The sequence below is a fragment of the Euleptes europaea genome, chromosome 8 (genome assembly GCF_029931775.1).
Source record: "Euleptes europaea isolate rEulEur1 chromosome 8, rEulEur1.hap1, whole genome shotgun sequence".
Classification (NCBI taxonomy): Eukaryota; Metazoa; Chordata; class Lepidosauria; order Squamata; family Sphaerodactylidae; genus Euleptes; species Euleptes europaea.
In genome coordinates, this window is record NC_079319.1 from 17018562 (window position 1) to 17041354 (window position 22793).

Here is a 22793-nt window from a genome sequence, read left to right on the forward strand (position 1 = left end):
TAAAAACAATGTAAAAAAAGCGAACTAACGTTCTCATTAAGCCCAATTCTGGGCCCAGCCCCACACTGTGCAGTTGTTGGTTTTTATGCCTGCTTGATGCGTTACTATAAAGGCAGACCGGCTTCAAAAAAATATTTTCTTAATTTGAAATTTTCAAAACAAACAACATTCTCAGTCATTCACATACATACATTGTAAGCAATCTTGTAGGGAGTTTGTTTTGAATTGATCATTTGTGTAGCACTGGACGTTTATTTAATCAGTAATCTATCTAAATCCTTTATCCATGTTTCCACTACTTAAAGGCAGACCGGCTTTTAACTATCGGTTGTGTTTTAGCACCTTATTATTTGCATCCGCCTAAAGAAGTAGACATCCCCCACACTTCCTGAAGTGGAACATCGGTGGCCAAACTGCCGAAGTTTTGCTGTTAAATATTTTTATACGTTAGGATGGCTGTTGCCACTTGAGGCACTAAAGAATTTTTAAGTGGCAATTAAATTTTTAGCACATCCTCTGATAAGGAATGCTTGAAATCCTACAGAGATTCCAGTTTCTAAGTAAGGTTCCCCTTCAAAGTGGAGGCAAACTCCAAGGAATGTATGGCTGCAAAGTCAACATTTCAGTTGCATTACACAGGGAGGTAGCCGGGGGTGGGTGGGAGTTATAGATATTTTTCTGAAGCATATTGGGATGGATAGAAGTAGAAGAGTTGGTTTTTATACCCCGAATTTCTCTACCTTTAAGGAGTCTCAAATGTTGGGGGTTTATGAATGTTGCTATTACTATTATTGGGCCTTTGATTAATATTGAAACTCCTCCACCGAGGCGAGCTAGCCTGGACCACCCTGGATGAGAAAAATCATTCCTTCAATTTTCACAATTTACATATCCGTTGAGCATACAGCTACATTCATTATGTATATAATGAGGGCCTTAATGTACATCCTTAATCTGTGCAATTGTAAAATTGGGTGATTCCTAATTTTGTTGGCCTTGGTTGTAAACATCTACTCTGTATGGTCAGTTTCTATTTTACCTGTTTTATCTGGCATACTAGCCACAAATATATATTTTTTATTTATATAATGAGGGAGCCAGAGTCATAATCTATTTCTAGGATCATAACCCCTTTTTATGTCCTATGTGTGAATTCTCTCCAGCCCACCTCATGCAGGACTCGTTCTAGATTTGAGATCAGATTTTATTCAAGTCAATGATTTACTGAGGAATGAGTTAGGGGAAACAAAACGAAGAAGAAGAGTAGTTTTTATATCTTGATTTTCTCTACTGAAAGGAGTCTCAAACCGGCTTACAATCACCTTCCCTCTCCCCACAATAGACACCTTGTGAGGTAGGTGGGGCTGAGAGAATTTGGAGAGAACTGTGATTAGCCCAAGGTCACCCAGCAGGTTTCATGTGCCGGAGTGGGAAAACCAACCTGGTTCACCAGGTTAGAGTGGGAAATCAAACCTGGTTCTCTAGATAATAGTCCACCCCTCTTAACCACTACACCACACTGGCTCCCATAGTGTGGAGGAGTGGGGAATCAAACCCAGTTCTCCAGATTAGAGTCCACCGCTCTTAAACAGTACACCATGCTGTCTCTCATAGCGTGGAATGGTGCTTCAGGATCCAGCCCTTTATCTTTTTGAACTGTGGGCTGAAAATTTGTACTTACGGTTTGATACTTAATTGTCTCTAAATTTTCCAACTGTCTTTGTTGGGACTCTCCCCCCTTCTCCGATCCACGGATCCCTTAATTTTTTTCTATAATTGAGGAAAGTTTACCGAACCCGTCAGTCCAAAGATTTGATGTGAACAACCAGCTTCTTCCTTTTAAAAAATGCTGATTGCCCACACCTTGCTCGGATGGTTCGTATCTGCAGCGGAACTCCAGCTCCAAGAATACATTTATACATTAGGCTTTTATTCTTTGCCATCACAGATGGGATCTGTATCAAGCTACAAGCCTACATCTGGGCAGTGGTTAGCAATAATTGAGTAAAATGTGGTGGTGAGAGACCTAACAGGGACCTGCTGTGCATTCTGAACATTCTGTCCCCTCTCAAGTGCCTTTGAAATGTGTTTCCAGGCCCAACTGGGACAGCGCTGGAGCTGCGTTTCAGAGCCATCGTTGGCCAGGGTTCAGGATAGCCTAAGGACCATCTCCCTATTGAACGTGCCCATTCTTGAATGACTTTGGCTGAGGACTTGTGCCATGTTCCTATGACAGACCAAGGAGACACATGGAGCTACCTTATACCAAGTTGGCTTGTCCAGCTCGCCTGTGGCTCTCTGGGGTCTTGGGCAAAGAAATGTCTTCCTTAACACCTGCAGCCAGAGATCTCTGCAAGCATCAGGGAAGAAGAAGAGTTGGTTTTTATATGCCGGCTTTCTCTACCACTATAGGAAAAATCAAACCGGCTTACAATCTTCTTCCCTTCCCCTCCCCACAACTGGCACCCTGTGAGGGTAGGTGGGGCCGAGAGAGCTCTAAGAGAGCTGTGACTTGCCTGAGGTCACCCAACTAGCTTCATGTGTAGGAGTGGAGAAACCAACCCGGTTCGCCAGATTAGTCTCCGCCACTCATGTGGAGGAGTGGGGAATCAAACCCAGTTCTCCAGATCAGAGTCCACCGCTCCAAACCACTGCTTTTAACCACTACACCACACTGGAAGGCAGACAAGAGATGCCGTTTTGCCTAACCTAAAGCCTGAAGGAGATGAGACCTCATCTCTGCTTAACCAATTTACATGCCTTCTTCAAAACCCTTAAACAAGAGCCAAATTTTCACCTTTCCTGCTAGCATTAATTTTGATACCCCTTGATTCCCGGAGGAGGACTTGGTAAGAATAGAAGGTGGGTGACCTTTGTGGTGTAAAGCTTGGATCTTTCCCCTTTCCCCCCATTTCTACAGTGTGTCCTCTGTTGCAAAGCACACATATACCTACACGTCTCCCCTCCCACTGTGACTTAGAGGCATTTATGCATGGCTGTTTCCTCATGGTCACCCCACCCACTACTTCGGGGCTTTGCTTTGATTATGCTTGCATTTTCCGACCATCAGAGGTCGCCTTGCTCTCCCCACGTGTTTCTGCACTTTTTGCCCATGTTTTCTGGATTTGTGTTTAGCCAGCATTCGGAAAACACGGGAACAGTCAGGGAGAGCGAGGAGATTTCGAACGGTTGGAAAATGCGTGCACAATCAAAGCAAAGCCCCGAAGTAGTCGGTGGGGTGACCGCGAGGAAACAGCCATGCATAAATGGCCATACTGTCATATAGAGACGGTAAGAAACAGCAGGAATTTTCCCATTGTTTTTTGCCTTCTTTATACCCTGAGACTAAAGAGAGAAATCCCTACTCCTCCAGCACTCGACACATGCCAAAGGCTTCAAGAGAGGGGAGCTGAGGGTAGTCATCGGTTGAGGCTGGTTGGTAAGCCAAGCCACTGTGTTGGACAATGTTTGTGCTTGATACTGGCAGTGGTACTTTGATGGAAAGTTACTGGGTATGAGAATTGTAGGCATTGATAACTAAAAAGAGAGAGTTAAACATGCTTTTTTCATTGGAACTATATGGTCTGAATGTAAATCAACTGTCTCCAATTTCTGAAGTCTTTGAAATCTGTTAGGCATGCCAGCTCTTGCCTTTGTTCCCCACCCCCAATAACAGTCAAGCAAAGAGGATTCCCCAAAAGATTCTTGGAGTATATGCAAAAATAGCCCAAACCTGGTTTTGAATGTTAGCTTTGATAAGTTGAAAGGGAGGCAGGGGCGGGGGATGAATGGAACTTTCCCTTCAGATCCTGCTGACTTGACTAGACTGATCATTCAGTTTTTTGGTTTGGCTGCTGGTGCTGCCTCCTCAGGGGTCAGAGGGGTTCCCCACTCACCCCGTTTCATACTAGGTCGTGCTGCAGTTCAGACTGCGATGTGTGTCTTATCGAGCTGAATACCCGAGTAGTAATTGCATATACTTTTTCATATGGGACCTGCTGTTTCACTGTTCTTCTTGTGTGACTACCCTCTTCCTCTTCTCTCTTAAATAAAAGAAACCTTTTCACTGCCTCTCACTACTAAGCTAGCAAAACTGCTTGTGTAAGTTGTATACCTTCCTGAAGAGAACGCTTGCAATCTGGGTAGTGGTACACACAAATAACACAAGGGGTCAGTGAAAAAAGCACCCGTTTGAGACAAATTGAGCCGCTGAATATGATGAAATCAGATTGTTGGGGCACCACTCAGTTTCATGACCAGCTGTTCTAGGGCACAGTAATTTAGGGTATCTGGAAATTTTACTTCTTTGGCATGCATTTATCCAGCCAATATGAGGGTAGTTAAAGTCGCCCATTATTACAACTCCCTCTCCTTTGGATGCCTCCCTGATTTCATTTTCCATCTGAAGATCACCACGAGCGTTTTGGTCAGGGGGCCGATAAATCATCCACAGTACTAAATTACTTTTGGGGCCTGGTATCGTCACCCACAGCGATTCTGTGCTGGAGTTAGCCCTTTTTGAGGTTTCTGTTTTGTTAGCACGGTGCCTTCCTTGACAAGAAATGTAATGTCTCTGCATCAGCTGTGATTGGATCATTCACTCATTTCCAATACGGGAAGGTAGCAGAGCTGTGGCGGCTGCCTGTTTTCACCTCAGCGTGAAACACTACTCTGAGCTTGCCACAGATTCCAGTTGGAAAACATATCCAGACTGAAATGGGCTCCTCTGAGGACAGTGGTTCTTACAAAGTAGAGGAGGGGCTGTGGCTCGGTATCCGTGGCATCTCATGCTAAAAGGACGAGGTGGTAAGTGACGTGAAAGACCTCAGCCTGAGACACTGGAGAGCCACTGCCTGTCTGAGTAGACAGTACCCGTGATGGATCAAGGGTCTGATTCGGTATGAGGCAGCTTCATGTGTTCAAACTCAGTCTTGTCTTCCCCTCCAGGTGTAAAAGCCGTTCTCCATTTTCACTATTCGTATTGCCTATTATGTGGCAGCACCTAGTAAATCTAGAAAAATGTTCCCCTGAGCGCTGCAGAGTTTTCAGTTGAGGTTCAGAGAGTGGCACTATCTGAACCGAATGCAAAGAGAACTGGTTTACCGCGGAATCTACAAGTACTGTGATCAGAAAGCTCCTTCTCATGGGAGGCTTTCCATTTAGGAAATGGCACTTGGGTCTTCGCCGCCGGTTTTGACTCACGTTCATTTTTCATTATTAAAATAGTACTGATGCTTCTCATTTTGAGTGCTCGGTTAATTTGTCACAGAAGATAACTGACTCTGCTGGCCATAAAATTTGCTTTATTGCCAATACATTTAAAGACTTCTGATTAACTTTTATTGAGGTCATTTTATTGAATTTCATGCCTGCAAATGCTATGCTGAATAAAGGTGAGCTGTTTCTGATTTCCACAGGCAAATTAAATGCTTATCTAGGAGGGCAACCCTAGCAATTCCGTAGAGGATAGACCTATATCTGTAGACACCAAGTGGGGCTGGGGGGAAAGAATCTAGACATGAAAATGAGTTTCCTGGTCACTCACAATGCGTGTTTGTATAGTGAATTGGGTGTATACAAGGAAGGTTACTATGCATGCAAGGTTACTAGTAACTGCTCTGCTGAAGATACAACTTGGGGTGCTGGGCTAAGGAAGCCTTTTTGCAACCATGTGGGAAATGCACGTAAAATTTATAAAAATAAGAGGAGATAGTACTGTCAGTTTCCACCAGTATTGGGCTGTCTTTTGAAGAAGGCTGGGAAGCTGAAATTGGTGTGGAATGCAGAAGCCCAGCTGGGTGTCCTAAGAAGAAGAAGAGTTGGTTTTTATATGCCAATTTTCTCTACCTTTTAAGGAGACTCAAATCATCTTACAATCTCCTTCCCTTCCTCTCCCCAGAGTAGATACCTTGTGAGGTAGGTGGGGCTGAAAGAGCTTTAAGAGAACTGTGACTAGCCCAGGGTCACCCAGCTGGCTTCATGTACAGGAGCAGGGAAGCCAATCCAGTTCACCAGATTAGAGTCAGCCGTTCATGTGGAGGAGCGAGGTATCGAACCCGGTTCTCCAGATTACAGTCCACCGCTCTTCACCACTACACCACACTGGCTCACTAAGACATTGTGCTGGCCACCAGTTTGTTTTTGGGCCCCACTCAAGATGCTGACTCTTTAAAGCCCTGAATGACCTGGGACAACGACTGCCAGTTTCCTTACATTCTTGCCGATCAGGTAATGCCTTCACCAAAGGCGCTGCCACCTGTAGCACCTGAGCCAGATTGTGATAAGACCCTTCTCAGCTGTGGCATCTCGGTTGTGCCCTTCCCCTTAGGTTACCATCTGGGGCTGCATCTGATGAGCTTCCAATGACAGGTGAAAGAGCGTTTGCCAGAACTTTTTTGCCAAGTGATTGTTTTGTTGTTTATTGTTAGTCATTTTCTTATTGATTTTATTGATTAGCTATCCTTCATTTACATTTTTGCTCTTGTCCTTTGGAGCGGTGGACTCTTATCTGGAGAATGGGCTTGATTCCCTACTCCTCCATATGAGCGACGGAGGCTAATATGGTGAACTGGGTTGGTTTCCCCACTCCTACACACGAAGCCAGCTTGGGCCTTGGGCCAGTCACACTCAGCCCCACCTACCTCATAGGGTGTCTGTTGTGGGAAGGGGAAGGGAAGGTGATTGTAAGCTAGTTTGATTGTTCCTTAAGTGGTAGAAAAAGTCGGCATATAAAAACCAACTCTTCTTCTTGAGGAAAGCATCATACTTTGCTCAGTGGACTAGCAGTGCACATCCCATTCCATCTAGAAGGGAAGATGGGTCAGCGCTGTAAACTCTGTGAATGCTGGCCACCTATTCTGTGTGTGTTAAGTGCCATCTAGTTGCTTCTGACCTATGGTGACCCTATGAATTATTGACCTCCAAAATGTCCTATCATTAACAGCCTCGCTCTGGTCTTGCAAACTGAGGGCCGTGATTTCCTTGATGGAGTCAATTCATCTCATGTTGAGCCTTCTTTACCTGCTGCCTTCAACTCTGCCTAGCATTATCGTCTTTTCCAGTGACTCTTCTCGTAATGTGACTAAAGTACAATAGCCCTACTTTAGTTTCTAGGGACAGGTCAGGCTTGGTTTTGATGTAGAACCCACTTATTTGTCTTTTTGGCAGTCCACGGTATCCGTAAAACTCTTCTCCAACACCACATTTCAAATTAATCAGCTTCCTTCATTCTCCAACTACCTATTCTAGGTAAATTAAATATAATGATATTTACCTGTAATGTATCATGCCTCTAGTATTAAAGTTTTAAAAGTAACTGAACACTTTTTGACTAGAATGAAAGGGAGTTCAGTTGGGATCAGTGATTGGTTGTAACGGAGATGTATAGTAGTGAGAACCAACGTGGTATAGTGGTTAGGAGCGGTGGACTCTAAACTAGTGAACCGGGTTGGTTTCCCCACTCCTACGCATGAAGCCAGCTGGGTGACCTTAAGCTAGTCAAAGTTTTCTTCGTGATCTCTCAGCCCCACCTATCTCACAAGGTGACTGTTGTGGGGAGAGGAAAAGAAGGAGATTGTAAGCTGGTTTGATTCTCCTTAAAAGGTAGAGAAAATCGGCATATAAAAACCAACTCTTCTTCCTCTTCCTTCCCCACCCCCAGAAAGTGTACAGGAAGTTAAGCAACAGACCTGAAGTTCTTCCACGCAAACTCTTGTTTAAGTCTTAACCAGGTGTTGCCTGTTATATTCCTAGCCATCATGAGGACTAGAAATTGTTTTTAAAAACGGGAAGATTCTCCATATGAAAACATTTGTGCCAGATACCGTATTTTTGCTTTTGAGTGCAGTGATTTACTGTCTTGTTTGTAGATTGATGTCTGCCTTGTGGTAGCTGCAAACATACTTTTGTGCTCTTTAAAAAACAGATGCATGACAGTCAAAGTATTTGTTGCTCTCAAGGGTAGCTCAGCGAATAGGCTTAGAAAACTGGTTTTGAAGGTCAAATTTATTTACTCGGGACCTATTTTGAGAAGGTGGACGAGCCCAGAAGGAAGCTCAAAACAGAGTTCTTCTGTTCTCATGTAAGGCTTTAACACGGAGGTGAAGGAACAGAAAAGGATTTTGTGTGTGTGTGTGTGTGTGTATGTGCTTGTGTGTTTGCCCTTTGCATGAAATGAACTTTGCAGATTGGATTATTCTGGGCTGGGAGACATCTTAATGTCTGGATTTTGGTGGCCTTACTAGAAATCGTTTCTATAATAGAGTCCTGGTTTGCATTCAAGATTCCTCATTTCTAAGTGCTGTGCTTCCATTAGCATACATTGAAATCGTCTCTTTGTAGATGGAGAACGATTCATTTGTAAAGTTTTAAGTACTGTAAAACAGTTTGCACCAACTTTCTAGGGAGGCTTGTCAGTGGTCTTTTATGCATGGCTGTTTCACTCGCCGTCACCCCTCCAATGACTTCAGGTCTTTGTATGGTTTATGTATGCCATTTCCATCCATCAGAGGCCGCCTCGCTCTCCCCCTGCCTTTCCCTGCGTTTTGTCCACGTTTTCAAATTCGAAATAAAACAGGTCTCTGAAAACGTTGGGAAAGGCGGGGAGAATGAGGCGAACTCTGGTGGTTGGAAACGGCATGCATAATCCATACAAAGACCCGAAGTTGTCGAAGGGGTAACGGCAAGGGAAACAGCTCTGCATAAAAGACCAGCGTTTGTGTCATAAGCAATATTTTTTGAGAGAGGAACCCTAGGCTCCGTTGTTTGAAGGTCTGTAGTGATCTTGGTGCAACGTTTCCTGCTGGCAAATCCCAAGCTCGTTCAAAGTAACGATTTGAGGTAATGGGCCCCACGTTGGGTGGTTAGTGCATGTGCTTTTGTAGGAAAGTAAGCAGAAGCCCAGCTGCCAGACCGGTTGATATAGGAGGCCTACAGGTGGAAATTAAGGTAACTTGCAATAAATCAGTAGAACCAGGTGGCATTGATCCAAGTTAATAAGGAACAAAAGAAGTAAAAGTAGCTGAATTGCGAACAATGTGTCATTTATTATGGCGCGAGCCACTGTGCCAAAGCACTGAAAAATGGTAGCTTGTATTGTAGTCTCCCGAGAAGAAATGTGCTAAGAAAAATAGACCAGTAACCCTTAATTTGACTTGAGGGAAAACAGATAATTTTACAAAACCAAAATATGTTAAAGTCTAATGTAAAAAAAGCATACCAGAGTAAACTGGTAGAACAGTTTTTGCAGATCCCGTTAGAGGTTTTTCAGAGGGATCTGGAAACTAGAGGGCATTCCCGAATAAAGTGGGATTAAAAACAACAGGTTTGCAGATCTGTATTTGGCCACATTACTTAGCAAATGGATTGGGGAGCCCTTGAGGTTCCACTTTCCATCAGGAGCTAAGAATGTGCGTTCCTCTTTGCAAAGTGTTTGAAAACAAAGTAAGTGGGGAAAAATAACATTATTGTGTGTGTGTGTGTGTGTGTGTGTGTGTTTTAAATTGGGTGTCTTGTAAAGCCTATTTGCACATTGTCCCAGTATCAAAAACAATGGTCCATCTTATCCAACTCTGAGGAATTTAGCTTCCACTGCTTGTTAGATATACTGTGTAATACCTCTTTTTGTTCTGTTTCCCAGGGCATATCTACACTCCAGTCAATCCCGTTTAACAGTCATTCTCTTTCCCTGGGAACTGTGGTCTTTTGTGAAGGGCTAATGATCTCTAACAGAGAAGTCTGAGCACCTTGCCAAATACCTTATAATTCCCAAGATTCTTTGGGAGAGAGCCATTTCTCTTTAAATGGTCTGAAACGGTTTAGCTTGTAAACTCTGATAGGGATGTTGGGTCCATAGAATGTGCATTAATTCTGTAGCAGCGAATGGACTGAAGAACACAGAAGGATAGTTTGTATGCTTTCCAAACCAACAATCCTCTGTTTGGAACAACCCGGTGAGGTCATGATCTCTGACACGTGCATGCATAGTTGGGTGAGAGTGGAGCCATTTCCCCAGAGCCTGAATCCTTCAATATGGGCGGGGCTGTCATTCAGAGGTGGAGCATCTGGTTAGCATGCAGAAGGTGCTAGGTTCAATCCCTGGCTTCTCACTTTAAAAAAAGTCAGGTGATTTATTTCAGGGGTGACAAACATCCAGATCTGGCCCCTAGAGAGCTCTTACCTGGCCCACAAGCCAGCTGAGGCAGCCAACCACCTCCCACTCTTGATCTGGGTTGGCGAGGCATGGCCCGGCCCAACCAAGTGACGTTTATGTCATAGCCAGCCCTCGTAACAATGGAGTTCGACACCCCTGATTTATTTATTTACTTCATTGATCGCCCGCCTTTCTCACTGAGACGCACGGCAGATTACAAAATATTAAAAATTCAGTCAAGTAGCATAAGACATCCAATAAACAATGCAGTAGGACTAGGAAACAGGAAAGCAGTGCAATCAAGCCATCCAGTTTAAGGCATTCCATGCCATAAAGCAGATGGTGGGTGACAAGTGGTAGAAGACAGTAAAAGTAAGGTGAGACATACAGTAAGACTGCAATCCTGTTCTCTTACGAAAACAACTTCCTGAGCTGTTCCATTGTAACACAGCTCTAACTCATCTATAAGAACAGTCTCCTGAACATTTATGTTTTGATGTGAAAGACCTCTGCCTTGGAACCCTGGAGAGCTCCGGCCAGAATAGAAGAAGGAAAAGAAGAAGAAGAGTTGGCTTTTATACACTGACTTTCTCTACCACATAAGGAAGAATCAAACCGGCTTACAATCACCTTCCCCTCCCCAAACAGACACCCTGTGAGGTAGGTGGGACTGAGAGAGTGTGATTAGCCCAAGGTCACCCAGCTGGCTTCATGTGGAGGATTGGGGGAACAAATCCAGTTCACAATTAGCCTCCACCACTCATGTGGAGGAGTGGAGAGTCAAACCTGGTTCTCCAGATCAGAGTCCACCGCTCCAAACCCCTGCTCTTTGCCAGTACACCATGCTGACAATACTGCTCTAAATAGACCAGCGGTCTGACATGGTATAAGACGGTTTCACGCGTATGTGTTCAAGCCGCGCGCACACACACACTCTTCGTTTAAAGAGGTGAATGTTATGTGAATAAGACATATGGCTGTTCATACCCATGGCCAGATACCCATTGTGTATGAATGCGTTAGCTCAGGTAGCTCCCCTACCTTTTTGAGCCTGCAGGCACCTTTGGAATTCTGACACAGGTTGGGGGGCACAGCCACAAAATGGCTGCCCCAGGGGGTGGAGACAGCCGCAGATTGGCTGATGTCGTTTACCTTCAGTTACATAATGAAGATCCTTGTTCTGTGGCTTTTTAAAATCTCCTTACAAAATTGTTCTCCCCGCCACCATTTGATGATAGCGACAACTACCCTGTGAGGTAGGTTAGGCTAAGAACGAATGACTGGCCCAAGGTCACCCTGCGAGCTTCCATGGCAGCATCAGGATTCGACCTGGGTCTCCCAGATCCATCTGACATGCTAACCCAGCGTTTCTCGATCAGGGTTCCGTGAGAAATTGCTAGGGGTTCCGCGAGAAACAGTGATGAAAAGGCTAATCATATGTAAACATATGTATATCCTGAGACATGGATGTTATTTCAAGGGTTCCGCAAGGGTAAAAAGGTTGAAAAATGCTGCGCTAACCACTGCACCTCTTCTTCCATCTGTTGCAGTGTGTTATTTGATAATTATTTGCATGCCGCGTATTCCTTGTGAACCGCTGTGTCTGCCGCAGAGATGCAAATGCAGATGTTAAGAGGTAAGGAAGATGGCAGAGGTGCCGCAGCGCCAGATCAATACCTCATAGCTAAAGCAGGCTGTTAAATTTTGGGCAGTGATACATGGATCTATACTGTTCAAGGGAGACTGCGGCACTCAAGTTCTGCAGCAGCATGTAGCCATTACAGATGTTCTCCCGAGAAAGGCCTAGTCGCAAAGCTATAACACGGCCTAAGCTCTTAAATGAACACTTGACCATTTTGGTAGCATGCCATAGAATTAACATTTTCAAAACGTTGACTGTATAAAAGTACAGATTTTAATCTTTATAAAATGAAAATTGTATACCTACCACATTGCTACTGGAGTTTATTACTTGAAGGTTTTTTCCCTACTTTTGTAAGCTGGTCAACTAAACTTTGCTGACCCTCAACTAAAAATGCCTTTTAAAGAAGTGATCACCCCGTCGTCAATACTGTCTTAAGTGCTTGAAAATAGGAGAAAATGGAATCTTTTATGTCGTGTGTGTATGTTTTAATTATTATACTTTTTTGTTCCATCAGAGGAGTGGTGTTTCACAACCGTTTGAAAATGCAAGTGTGTTTCCTTCCTCTCGGGTTATTTGCGCATTTTTAAAAATTCTCCTTATAACTCTACAGGGCCTTATTAATGTTGCAAAATTCTCAGCAGCCTGTCATTGGTAACTTTTGAGTTACACGCCTTGTTACAAGCTTATGGCGAAAATTAAAAATGCAGCAATGAGTTGTTAAAAGCTAAAGAGTTCTCTCAAAAGAGCATATAACACTTCCTTAAGAAATAACTTGGATGAGTTTGTGTTAACTTGGCAACACCGTTTGGTTTACAAGATTCTTTCAAACGTGCAATTTTTTTGTATCCAATTTTTGAAATGTTGTGTGTTGGACCTAATATTCTAAATGTAAAGCTAATCTATGGAAAAGGTTCAAGTAAGAGGTCATTTATGCATTTGTATGTGTGGAACATGCAGTATTTTACATGATACCATTCTCTTTTAAGTCAGAATGTGTAAACAGAAAAACTAAACATAAAATGGAAGAACTTTTTTATATTCCATATTCGAATCTACAGTTGCCTGATTTGATGGGAGGAACTTCAGATTAAAAGATTTGTGGGGATTTTTTTTTCTTATTTTTGTGTGTTTCTGCACGAATCTTGCAGCTATAGCACAGAGAAATTAAACTGAATAGCTGCTGCGCCCCATCTTCCACCAGATATTTTATTTAGGTAGTATCCTGTTTTGTTTCTCATATAAAGTGCTGTGTTGAGGGGGGGATCTGAATTCAACAAATATTAAATTTTAATGTTTGCATATAATTTTTTTAAAAAAACTTAAGCCGCTTTTGCAGCATCAAAGGTGATCTCGAAGTTTTGCCATACTTGTAATGTTTTAATTAAATTAAACTGTTGGTGTTTCTTAAACTCATAGCAAATTCTGTTCAGAGACATGGTAATTCTTTCAAGGTCAGGTTTGCCTGTATTTGGTTGTTATGTTCTAGTCTCACAATAACCCCTTTAATTTGGCTAGACTGAAGACTCCACGGATTAGCTGGGTTTCTAGCCTAGATCTCATAAGCTGCAGTGTAGCACTCCATCCCTTATGTTCCACTGGTTTTGTGTTGGGGGGAAGAGTATGTGGTAATGTGGGACAATACACAGCGATGGCCAGATTTTCAGATTTGTTGGCTTCTGCTAAAATTCTAACATTTAGAGTGGTACAAAGTTCTAGCCTATCTGTACCTAACGTTTGATCATATCTGGCTCGGCATATCCTTTGGTCTCTTTGGCTTGTATCCAAAGAAGACCTTGCATGAACAATAGGCCCTTCCGCTTACACAAAGTCTGTGGGTGTGGGTGATTGCTGTGGATTTTGTTCTTCAGCTGCGGCCTCCCATTCAATAGCTGACACCATCACTCAGTGCTCAGATATAGCTTGGGGTTCGGGGTCATTTGGGAAGGTTTGCTCCTGCTCTGCTCGCAGATGGTTGGATCCATCTTGTGTCCTGACAGCAACGCCTGGAGGTTCAGAAACAACACAAAACTACAATTATCTTTTGTTTTTCTCTAGATGTTTGAGTGGGGGAAAGGGTAGCATTGTGGATTCTTTGTAGTGTTTGAACCATTGTGTTGTCCGACTGTCAATCTGTTTTTAACCAATTCAATTGTTTTGTTTTAATATTTATTTGAATGTAAAAAGAACTCTAGCCACAGTGAGTAGGCTTCAGTAGAAGCAAGTTGCATGGCGTTAATTATCGCAGTGGCATCTTCGTAACATGTGGCAAAATGAGCTACTCAGAAGAATTCCTCTAGACAACAAGGATTGGATCCAGCGGTAGCAGAGAACTTCTCTTGCTGTCTCTATCACAGAGGAGAAAGAGGACCTAAAATGGGCTCTGACCTGTAATCATTTTGATTCTGCCTGAGTCTTGCTCTAGGATCCCACCGTGGTGTAGTGGTTAAGAGTGGTGGACTCTAGCCTGGTGAACCAGGTTGGTTTCTCCACTCCTACACATTAACCCAGCTGGGTGACCTTGGGCTAGTCACAGTTCGCTCCAAACTCTCTCAGTCCCACCTACCTCACAAGGTGTCTGTTGTGGGGAGAGGAAGGGAAGGTGATTGTAAGCCAGTTTGAGATTCCTTCCGGTAGATAAAATGGAGGTATAAAAACCAACTCTTCTTCTTTGTTTTGTTTCCCCTAATTCCTCAGTAAATCATTGACCTGAATAGGTTCTGATCTCAAATCTAGAACATGAGTCCTGCATGGGGTGGGCTGGAGAGAATTCACACATAGGAGATAAAAAGGGGTTATGATCCTAGAAATAGATCGTGACTCTGGCTCCCTCATTATATACATAATGGGTGTTGCTGTACGCTCGTCGGATATCTAAACTGTGAAAATCGAAGGAACGATTTTTCTCATCCAGGGTGGTCTGGGCTAGCTCGCCTCGGTGGGCCAGTTTCAAAATTAATCAAAGGCCCAATAATAGTAATAACAACAATCATAAACCCCAACATTCTTTTCTGAGAGTCTTATTTAAAATGTAAAATTGTAATGAAAGCAAAATTAAAGATGAATGGGCTCTACGTTCGGAACACAGCAGACTGTTTCACTGCTTATAACATTTTCTTAATTATAGATCTATATTTAACATGGCTCGGTTTTTACTTATTAAACAATGGGAAGGATCATACTGGTCTAGCACACAAGTGCTGCCTTCATTTGTCCTCTGGAAATAGTTAACAGTAATTCAATTAGCGTTTTGGAAATGTGTGTGCAAAGGTTATATGAAAACGTATTAATTGTCCCCATTCTCCGTCTGGATGCTGTTTACGCAGGCCAGAAACTTGAAGGCCTTTAACCACACATTGCCGTTTCTGTTGTAAACATCATTGTTTAAGCCGAATAATACGTTCCAGTTTGAGGGGAGACTCGGCCATTGGAAAAAGACTCGAATTGTCAAGGTTCCGATACAATTAAATTAGCACCTTTTATTTACATGCACATTGCATGGTATCAAAGCAGCAGGAATATTAATAAACATGCTTGTGGGAGAAAGGAGGACAACCTTGAACCCAAATCTTTTTTTTTTTTTAAAGCTACTGAGTGGTGTAGACCTGAGAGAGGGGGTTCCATCTCTGCTTACCCATGATAGCCTGTGGCAATTCACTGCCATTCGATTCAGTCCGCCTTCGGGCTCATAAGGATGAATAAATGAGGAAAGGGTTGTAAAACAGTATACCCTAGAAGTATTGTAGAATTAGGAAGGCGTTCAATATCAGTACGTGAATGGCGTTGGCCTCTCTGTCATTTTGTGACTTAAAAACTTTGTATTGAGCTTCCATTCCTGATCGCCTGGAGAGAATTCTCACTCTCCTCCAGTGATCAGCAGGTTACTGCTCTGACTTGCTAGTTTTGAACAGCCTCGTTCTTTGTGCTTGCTTAACTTCATTCAGGCGATGCATTGGTGCAGTCTGCTAAAATTAGTTTATAATCCTGCCTTGTGGCAGCGAACTTCCCCCAAATTAATAACCATTCTGGCTCTGAGGAATGACCCAAGCTTTCAAGATGCCCATCTACCTCAGAGCAGAAGGAACCTTCTCGATAAGCATTCAAGGTTCTGTTCCTCAGTCATGTTACAGGTAGATCACAATGGGTAGCCATCCGTGTTAGTCTGTCTGTAGCAGTAGAAAAAAAGCAAGAGTCTAGTAGCACCTTAGAGACTAACAGAATTTCTGGCAGGGTATGAGCTTTCGTGAGCCACAGCTCACTTCATCTGATACAGCTAGAATGTGAATCCATCCATCCTTAAGTAGAGAAGAATGAATCATTTGCTGATTTAAGCTGATTTAATCCCTTACAAAGGGATTTCAAAGGGAGATTAGAAAGAGAGACTGCTGAATTACAACTAATAATGTAACTCAAGACTGCCTTCTCCTGGATTGAATGGAGATCTGGGATTCCTGTCTCATTACCAATGCTAATTTCTCCATGCCTACTACCCCTCTGCATATCACACCTAATCCCATCACGCTTGCTAATGTCATTTTACTTGTTTTTGACATTTACATTGCCATTATGTGTCTAATTCACTCTTCTCTACTTAAGGATAAATGGACTTGCATTCTAGCTGTATTGGAAGAAAAGAGCTGTGGCTCGTGAAAGCTAATGAGTACCAGAAATGTTGTTAGTCTTTAAGGTGCTACTGGGCTCTTGCTTTTTTCCCCTCTTGTTGCAGGTGTTCTGTATGAACCCCTGAACCTGACACCGGTGCACCAGACCATTTTGCTTGGCCCCCAGGGCCAGATCTCCAGCCATGCAACCGAAGCATGGCCACACTACTGGGGCCAAGGGTGTGGGAGAAGGCAAAAGGTGTGGCTAATACCCATCACTGTCTCTCAAACCTCCCCAACCAACCACCAGTTAAGTCCAAGGCAAATCCCTGACAGTGGGGCCTGAGGGTACATCGCTGCATAACAACAAGAAGGATCAATAGCTGCAGTGGCAAACAGGCAGAAGGGAAAAAATCCAGCACCTCTGTAGGAAAAAGTAGCTATCCTTTATTCACTTAGAGTGAGACTCTTTCTCAAAGGAAGCTGCCTTTTAAATCGAGCAAGGCCGGTTGGGTTTGCTCATCCTCTCTCAATATAGAAGGCCAAAAAAAATAAAAAAATAAATAACAACACACCAAAATATGTCAGGGATAAAGGCAATGCTGCCGCTCCTTCTCCCTCAGCCCAGCAACCTCACGAAGAAGAGTTGGTTTTTATATGCCGACCTTCTCTACCACTTAAGGAAGAATCAAACTGGCTTACAATCACCTTCCCTTCCCCTCCCCACAACAGACACCCTGTGAGGTAGGTGGGGCTGAGAGAGCTGTAGGAGAGCTGTGACTAGCCCAAGGTTACCCAGCTGGCTTCGTGTGTAGGAGTGGGGAAACAAATCCAGTTCACCAGATTAGGGTCTGCCGCTCATGTGGAGGAGTGGGGAATCAAACCCGGTTCTCCAGATCAGAGTGCATCACTCCAAACCACTGCTCTTAACCACTACACCACACTGGCTTCCAACAGCAGCTGACCTACTGGGTTCCCAGTTTGAAAGGTCCCTGCGGATCCCGACAGGTACAGCACAGGGTCAGACCACACGTATCTGTCTTTCTAATGGCAGCGGTTCCTTGCAGCCCAAGGAGTTTTCCACCACTGCAGGAAGTCTCCATGGAAAGCCCCTTGAGCCAGAAGGAAGCGTCACCGTTAGAGGAACCAGATCCCCAGGATCCATCCTCTTCCGTAAGCCCATCCTCTTAAAGTACGTTTTCCCTTCTTCTCCTTCCCAGTCCAGTATCAGATGGAGATGATGAGGAGCCTTCGCCACGTCAACATCGACCACCTCCACGTCGGCTGGTACCAGTCCACCTACTACGGCTCGTTTGTCACCCGCGCCCTCCTGGACTCCCAGTTCAGCTACCAGCACGCCATCGAGGAGTCTGTCGTTCTCATTTACGGTCAGCACGCCGCTTCCCGTATTTCCCTTTCTCCCCTCCCTCTCCCGCCCCGATTATTATTGCGGCTATTTTTGTCTCCCATCTCTCTCGCCTGCGAGAGCGACCCTGGCAGGCCTTCTCCAAGTAAATACCAATCCTGTGTCTGCAAGCAGCTTCAGCAGCAGCGAAGTCTAGACAGGGTTTCCTTCTCTCTGTTTATTTTTCTTGCTATCAGAGCCCTGATGTGTACGTTTTGGAATGCCAGAGTAGCTGCTTCATTTTTATTCCTCCGGCTGCCCTCCCTCGTGGAAAGGGGCTGGTGGAACCCGACCAGATGTCTTAACAAACCCCGCTTGCTAGAGCGTCTGGCTCGGTACGTGACTGACCAATCGTCGTGCGGCTTGCCAAGTCCCCCCTCCCTCCCTTCTTATGCATCTGACAGAAGCGCACAAAACCTGGCCTGTTTCGTAGCACAAAGATTTTTTTCTTTTCTGCCGATATATATATTTTAATGGCGTTTCCTCAAGCTCTCCAGACCAGATGTTCTGCGCTGTATCAGAACCGTAGGCAATTTAACAGCTTTATAGCCTCCCCCCCCCTCCCCGAACACTCACAGTTTAGCCATATCTGGCAGGCTCGCGTATAGTTTCCAGCTGAGAAGTAAATGTAACGTCCTGAGTATCTGTCAGAAAAAATACTAATGAATACGATCAATCTTATGAGCTGCCCCAAAATTGTTTCAGTATGTTAACAATTGGATTACAGTAAAGAACAAGTTGTTAAAGTATACTTATACTGGCTGGAAACATTGCATCATCTGATCCTGATGAATTTTCCACTTGTTTCAGTCTATTTTGGTTTTCATTTTATCACTGATTGCTAAAGGTTTTACTGTGTTGAGTTTCAGACAGCACAAAACGGTAACATAAAAAAAAAAATCACCCAGCTTTGCTGTTGGCAAGCATAATTCAACGGTTATCTTTGTTGCACATGTTATGCTTCCTTGTCTTTGAGATTAGTTAGGTTTTTCGAGTCAGAAATTTTCCGTGCTAAGGATAGCGCATCAGTTTGAAACCTGACCCCCCCCCCCAATCAACGAGTATGGTGATTATAATGATGATGATAATGCAACTGGAAACCTTTACATCAAGATTTTTCTAATACAAAAGCAGGAGCTTGTGAAGTCAGAAAGCAGCGCCCAAATGGTCTATTTGTATGAAGAAGGCCCTAGTCCTCATGGAGGAGATAAATCTGGGTCTGTGGGCCGTGCCTCTTTTGTGGCTGCGTGTGGAGGAACACCACAAATCCTGATAAAAAAACCCCACGAAGTTGGGTTGAAATGGTGCTTGTCTATTAGGTTAAAAACAGCCAGGGATCCTGTCGCAGTTTGAATGTCTGCTTCTGGTCACGTGGAGGAGCCCAGAAGCTAATATATGCAGACCATGTGGACCAACATTATTTTGATAGGTCTGTCTTTATTACAAAATATCGGCTAGAAAATAAAAAGTTTTTTTTAACCCATTCCAGCCCTGACTTCACACAATAAGCCCTGCTGCTGACAGTGTTTGGCATGAATATCACATGACACCAAATCTGGATAGTTTGCATTGGATACTAGTTTGCTCCTAAGCCTAATTCAAGATGCTTTTAAAGCACTGAACAGCCTGGCCCCAGCATGTACGATCCATCCTTTCCATACAGTTTTCCCAGTGCCTTCCAGCAAAGCCATGACCCTGGTCCTTCCACAAGGGGATGTTAGTCCTATTCCTGTGGGATTTCTGTCCCTTGCGAGGCAACATCTTTGTTGATTTTCAAACGCCAAGTCGCTTTTTTTATTTTGCCAAAATCTTCAGCTTTAAGGACGTAAGACAAGCCCTGCTGGATCAAACCAGTGGTCCATCTAGTCCAGCATCCTGTTTCATTCAGTGGCCAACAAGTTTTTGCTTTAAAAACAAACAAACAAAAACTCTTGTTATTGGGGCAGGCAGGCTTTGTGTTCCTGCTTTTGCGACTTTATGTTGTTTGGGTGTTTACCTTTTTAAAAAATGTGTTATGCTGCTTTGAGCCTCGGAAAAGCAGGTTATGCCATTTTTAAGCGGTACATTTGTGTGCGACTTGAATTATTTTACTTCTCTAAGTGGCTTTTTTACGTTCAGTGCCGATTACAGAGGGGTAGCCATGTCAGCCTGCTGTAGCAAAAGCAAAACAGCCGTCCTAGCAGCAAACAGTTATTCCATTATTCTGGCATGAGCTCATGCTGGAATAAATGCCGTTTGTCTTTAAGGTGCCACCGGACTTCTGTTTTGTTATATGAAATGGCAGCCTTCCACAAAACTTTAAAAAAAATGCTGAGTCCAAAGCGCTTGGGTTGAAGTATGTTTATAAACGCTGATCTAATTTTTGTGCTCTCCTCCTATGCTCCCTCAGATCCGATAAAAACTGCCCAAGGATATCTTTCACTCAAAGCGTACAGATTGACACCTAAACTGATGGACGTTTGCAAAGAGAAAGACTTCTCTCCCGAAGCGTAAGTGGAAGGAAGCATTTTTGAATGTGGGCGGCAGGAAGAGGGAGTTCTGATTTGGGGTTACAATGATGCATTCCCCCCCCAATAGCTGCCAATATTAGACTCCCCCACAGGTGACGGGGCTGAGGGACTTCCATTTCCTTTCCACCAAAAGAATGCACTGGACTCTAGCGCTCCAGGCATAGAGCGAGTGCATATGGCCCCGGTGGCTGGAGTAAGAAAAGGGAATTAGGTGAGATCAGGTCAAACAGGTGACTGGATCCAGCCCAGTTGTCTTCAGATTGTCTTCCCGTCCAAATACCCTGTCCCCCATGCTCTGGGCACACCTTTTTTGAAACATAAAATTCACCGAAGGATACTGTTCAATGCCAGCTGGGGGCGTGAGAGACCTTGGGTGCATTTAGAAGAGCTCTCTGGATTGTGATAAACGTAGGCGCCGTTCAGCTATATAAAGAGAGAGAGATAGGCTAAACTAACGAAGAGGGTTTTTAAAAAACTTTCCCCACGCATGCACACATTCAGCACTCTAGCTTGTGTTCCAACGTTTAAAAGAATTTTTGTAAGGAAACTAGATTATCTCTCTGCTGCTCGACATCCAAATACGTCTTTTTCCCACGTGCAGATGCAAAAGAGACGCTTCTTTCAGCCTTGAAGATGGAACCGGCACTTTGTTCTCCAGTCTGCGAAACAAATATTTACACAACACCCTGCCCCCCTCCAAACCCAACAGACTCCCTGTTCCTTTCTTAGTCTGAGGGTTCGCTGAGTTTTTTTTTTCTTTAAAAAAGAAAACACAAACACAGAACTGAAAAGTGAAAAAGATAATAAGAGCAAAAACCGATCACTTCAATTGAAGAAGCCGGTTTGCTTTGAAATCTTCCCCACCCCAAACCTTGTTTCTCTTCTCTTAGGGTTAGATATTAAACCTAATTTTACACGTAATGCTGGCTGATGCAAGAACACTTCCTCCGTCAGACTTTTCGGTCACACCACATCTCTTTTAAACTGTAGACACTTTGCGCAGATAGCGGTCTGGTTTAAGCAAGACGCCGTGTGGATGAAAAGTCCCGCAGGGAACAATTTCCCCCCGTTATATTTTAAATCAGGCCCAAGCTGCATCTTAAGACTGGAGATTATTGGGGAAAGGCTGGGTTAAAACAACCGAGATCGGTATTTGTTTCCTCGTATTTTAACTGGTGGCTGCAACTGCAATCCAGAGTTCTAACCAGTGGTGCTTAAAGGCCCATAGAATTAATAGGGAAAGAGAATCTATATTAACTATAAGAATTATATTAAAAAATTAGATTATTCTAGTTCTATAATGTATGCACGGGAGAGTATGCTCTACCCAATTTTGAGGTATTCTTCTATCTCTGCGAACCCCAGCTTATTTTAGCTGCCTAACAGTCCCTTGTTACCGCAGAACTTTTACACTCACTCGTTTCAACACCGCTCTTTTGGCGGCGGTAAGTGGAAGATATGATAATTTACCTTATTCAGATAGACTTTGTCCCTGTGATCTGAAGAGAGTTGACACACTACTCCACATGATGTTGAAATGTCCCCAATATAATTCTTATCGTGATCAATGGATTACCCCTATTTTAATTAAATAACCTGCCAACATAACAAGAGATAAAATAGTCCCCTTTTTGCTGGTGGATAGAGATCCAAGAACAATGTTGGCGGCGCCCAAGTATATCTCCACCGTATTTTCCTTAAAGAAATAAAGGCTCCCCATATACTGCTCAAGACCTTTGGGTCATGGGAGCTTGAAAAAGAAAGAAATAATTCAGTGGCATTTCAGCATTCTCACTCATGTACTGCACCACAGTGTGTGCTGTAGTCTCAGTAGGGTTTCTGCTCCTACCCAGATGGTTTGGTGACTGAACCAGGAGTCCCCAACCTCGTAGGGCCTGCGGGCACTTTGGGAATTTTGGGAAAGGATTGTAAATGGCTGCCATGGGAAGCAGAGCCAGTTGCAAAATGGCTGCCATGGAGGGCAATTACACAATGTTGGGAGGTCCCAAGCCAATCGTCCTCCTTTAATGGGGGAAGGTGTTTCCAAATGGTCACCAACTGCAGACCCGGAGATGATGCTTTCTGGTGTCTTCTTCTGAAGCACCTTCTCCTCCAGTGAGGTGGGGGAAACCCAGGATTATCTCTTTGCTTTGGGGTAGAAGGAAGGTGATACCAGGAAATTCACCAGTGGACATCATGGTGCCCATGGGTGCCATGTTGAGGACCACTGGCTTATAACTTGGTGGTTCTCCTTGTGGCATGTGGCTTGAGCCCATTATGTCTGTTCTCTAACCGGCAAGGGCCAGCCTTCTTGACCAGCGTGTCACAGGTCAAGTTGCAAGTCAGGAGTGAGTGTTACTTTAGTGGCCGCTGCAGTATATCAATATATATTGATATATATATATATATATATATATATATATATATATATATATATATATATATATATTGATATATGGCCTTAGTATGGTTTTGCCTCTCAGTT

The 22793-nt window shown here is 43.7% G+C and overlaps 1 protein-coding gene across 1 annotated transcript in view; it reads left to right on the top strand.

Annotated features, from left to right (window-relative positions):
* EIF3H (eukaryotic translation initiation factor 3 subunit H) overlaps positions 1-22793 on the top strand; it is a 67131-nt gene that overhangs the window by 33683 nt on the left and 10655 nt on the right. The window contains exons 3-4 of the mRNA XM_056854192.1: positions 17614-17781; positions 20188-20287. Of these exons, the coding sequence (XP_056710170.1) occupies positions 17614-17781; positions 20188-20287 (268 nt within the window). The remainder of the gene's footprint in view (positions 1-17613; positions 17782-20187; positions 20288-22793) is intronic.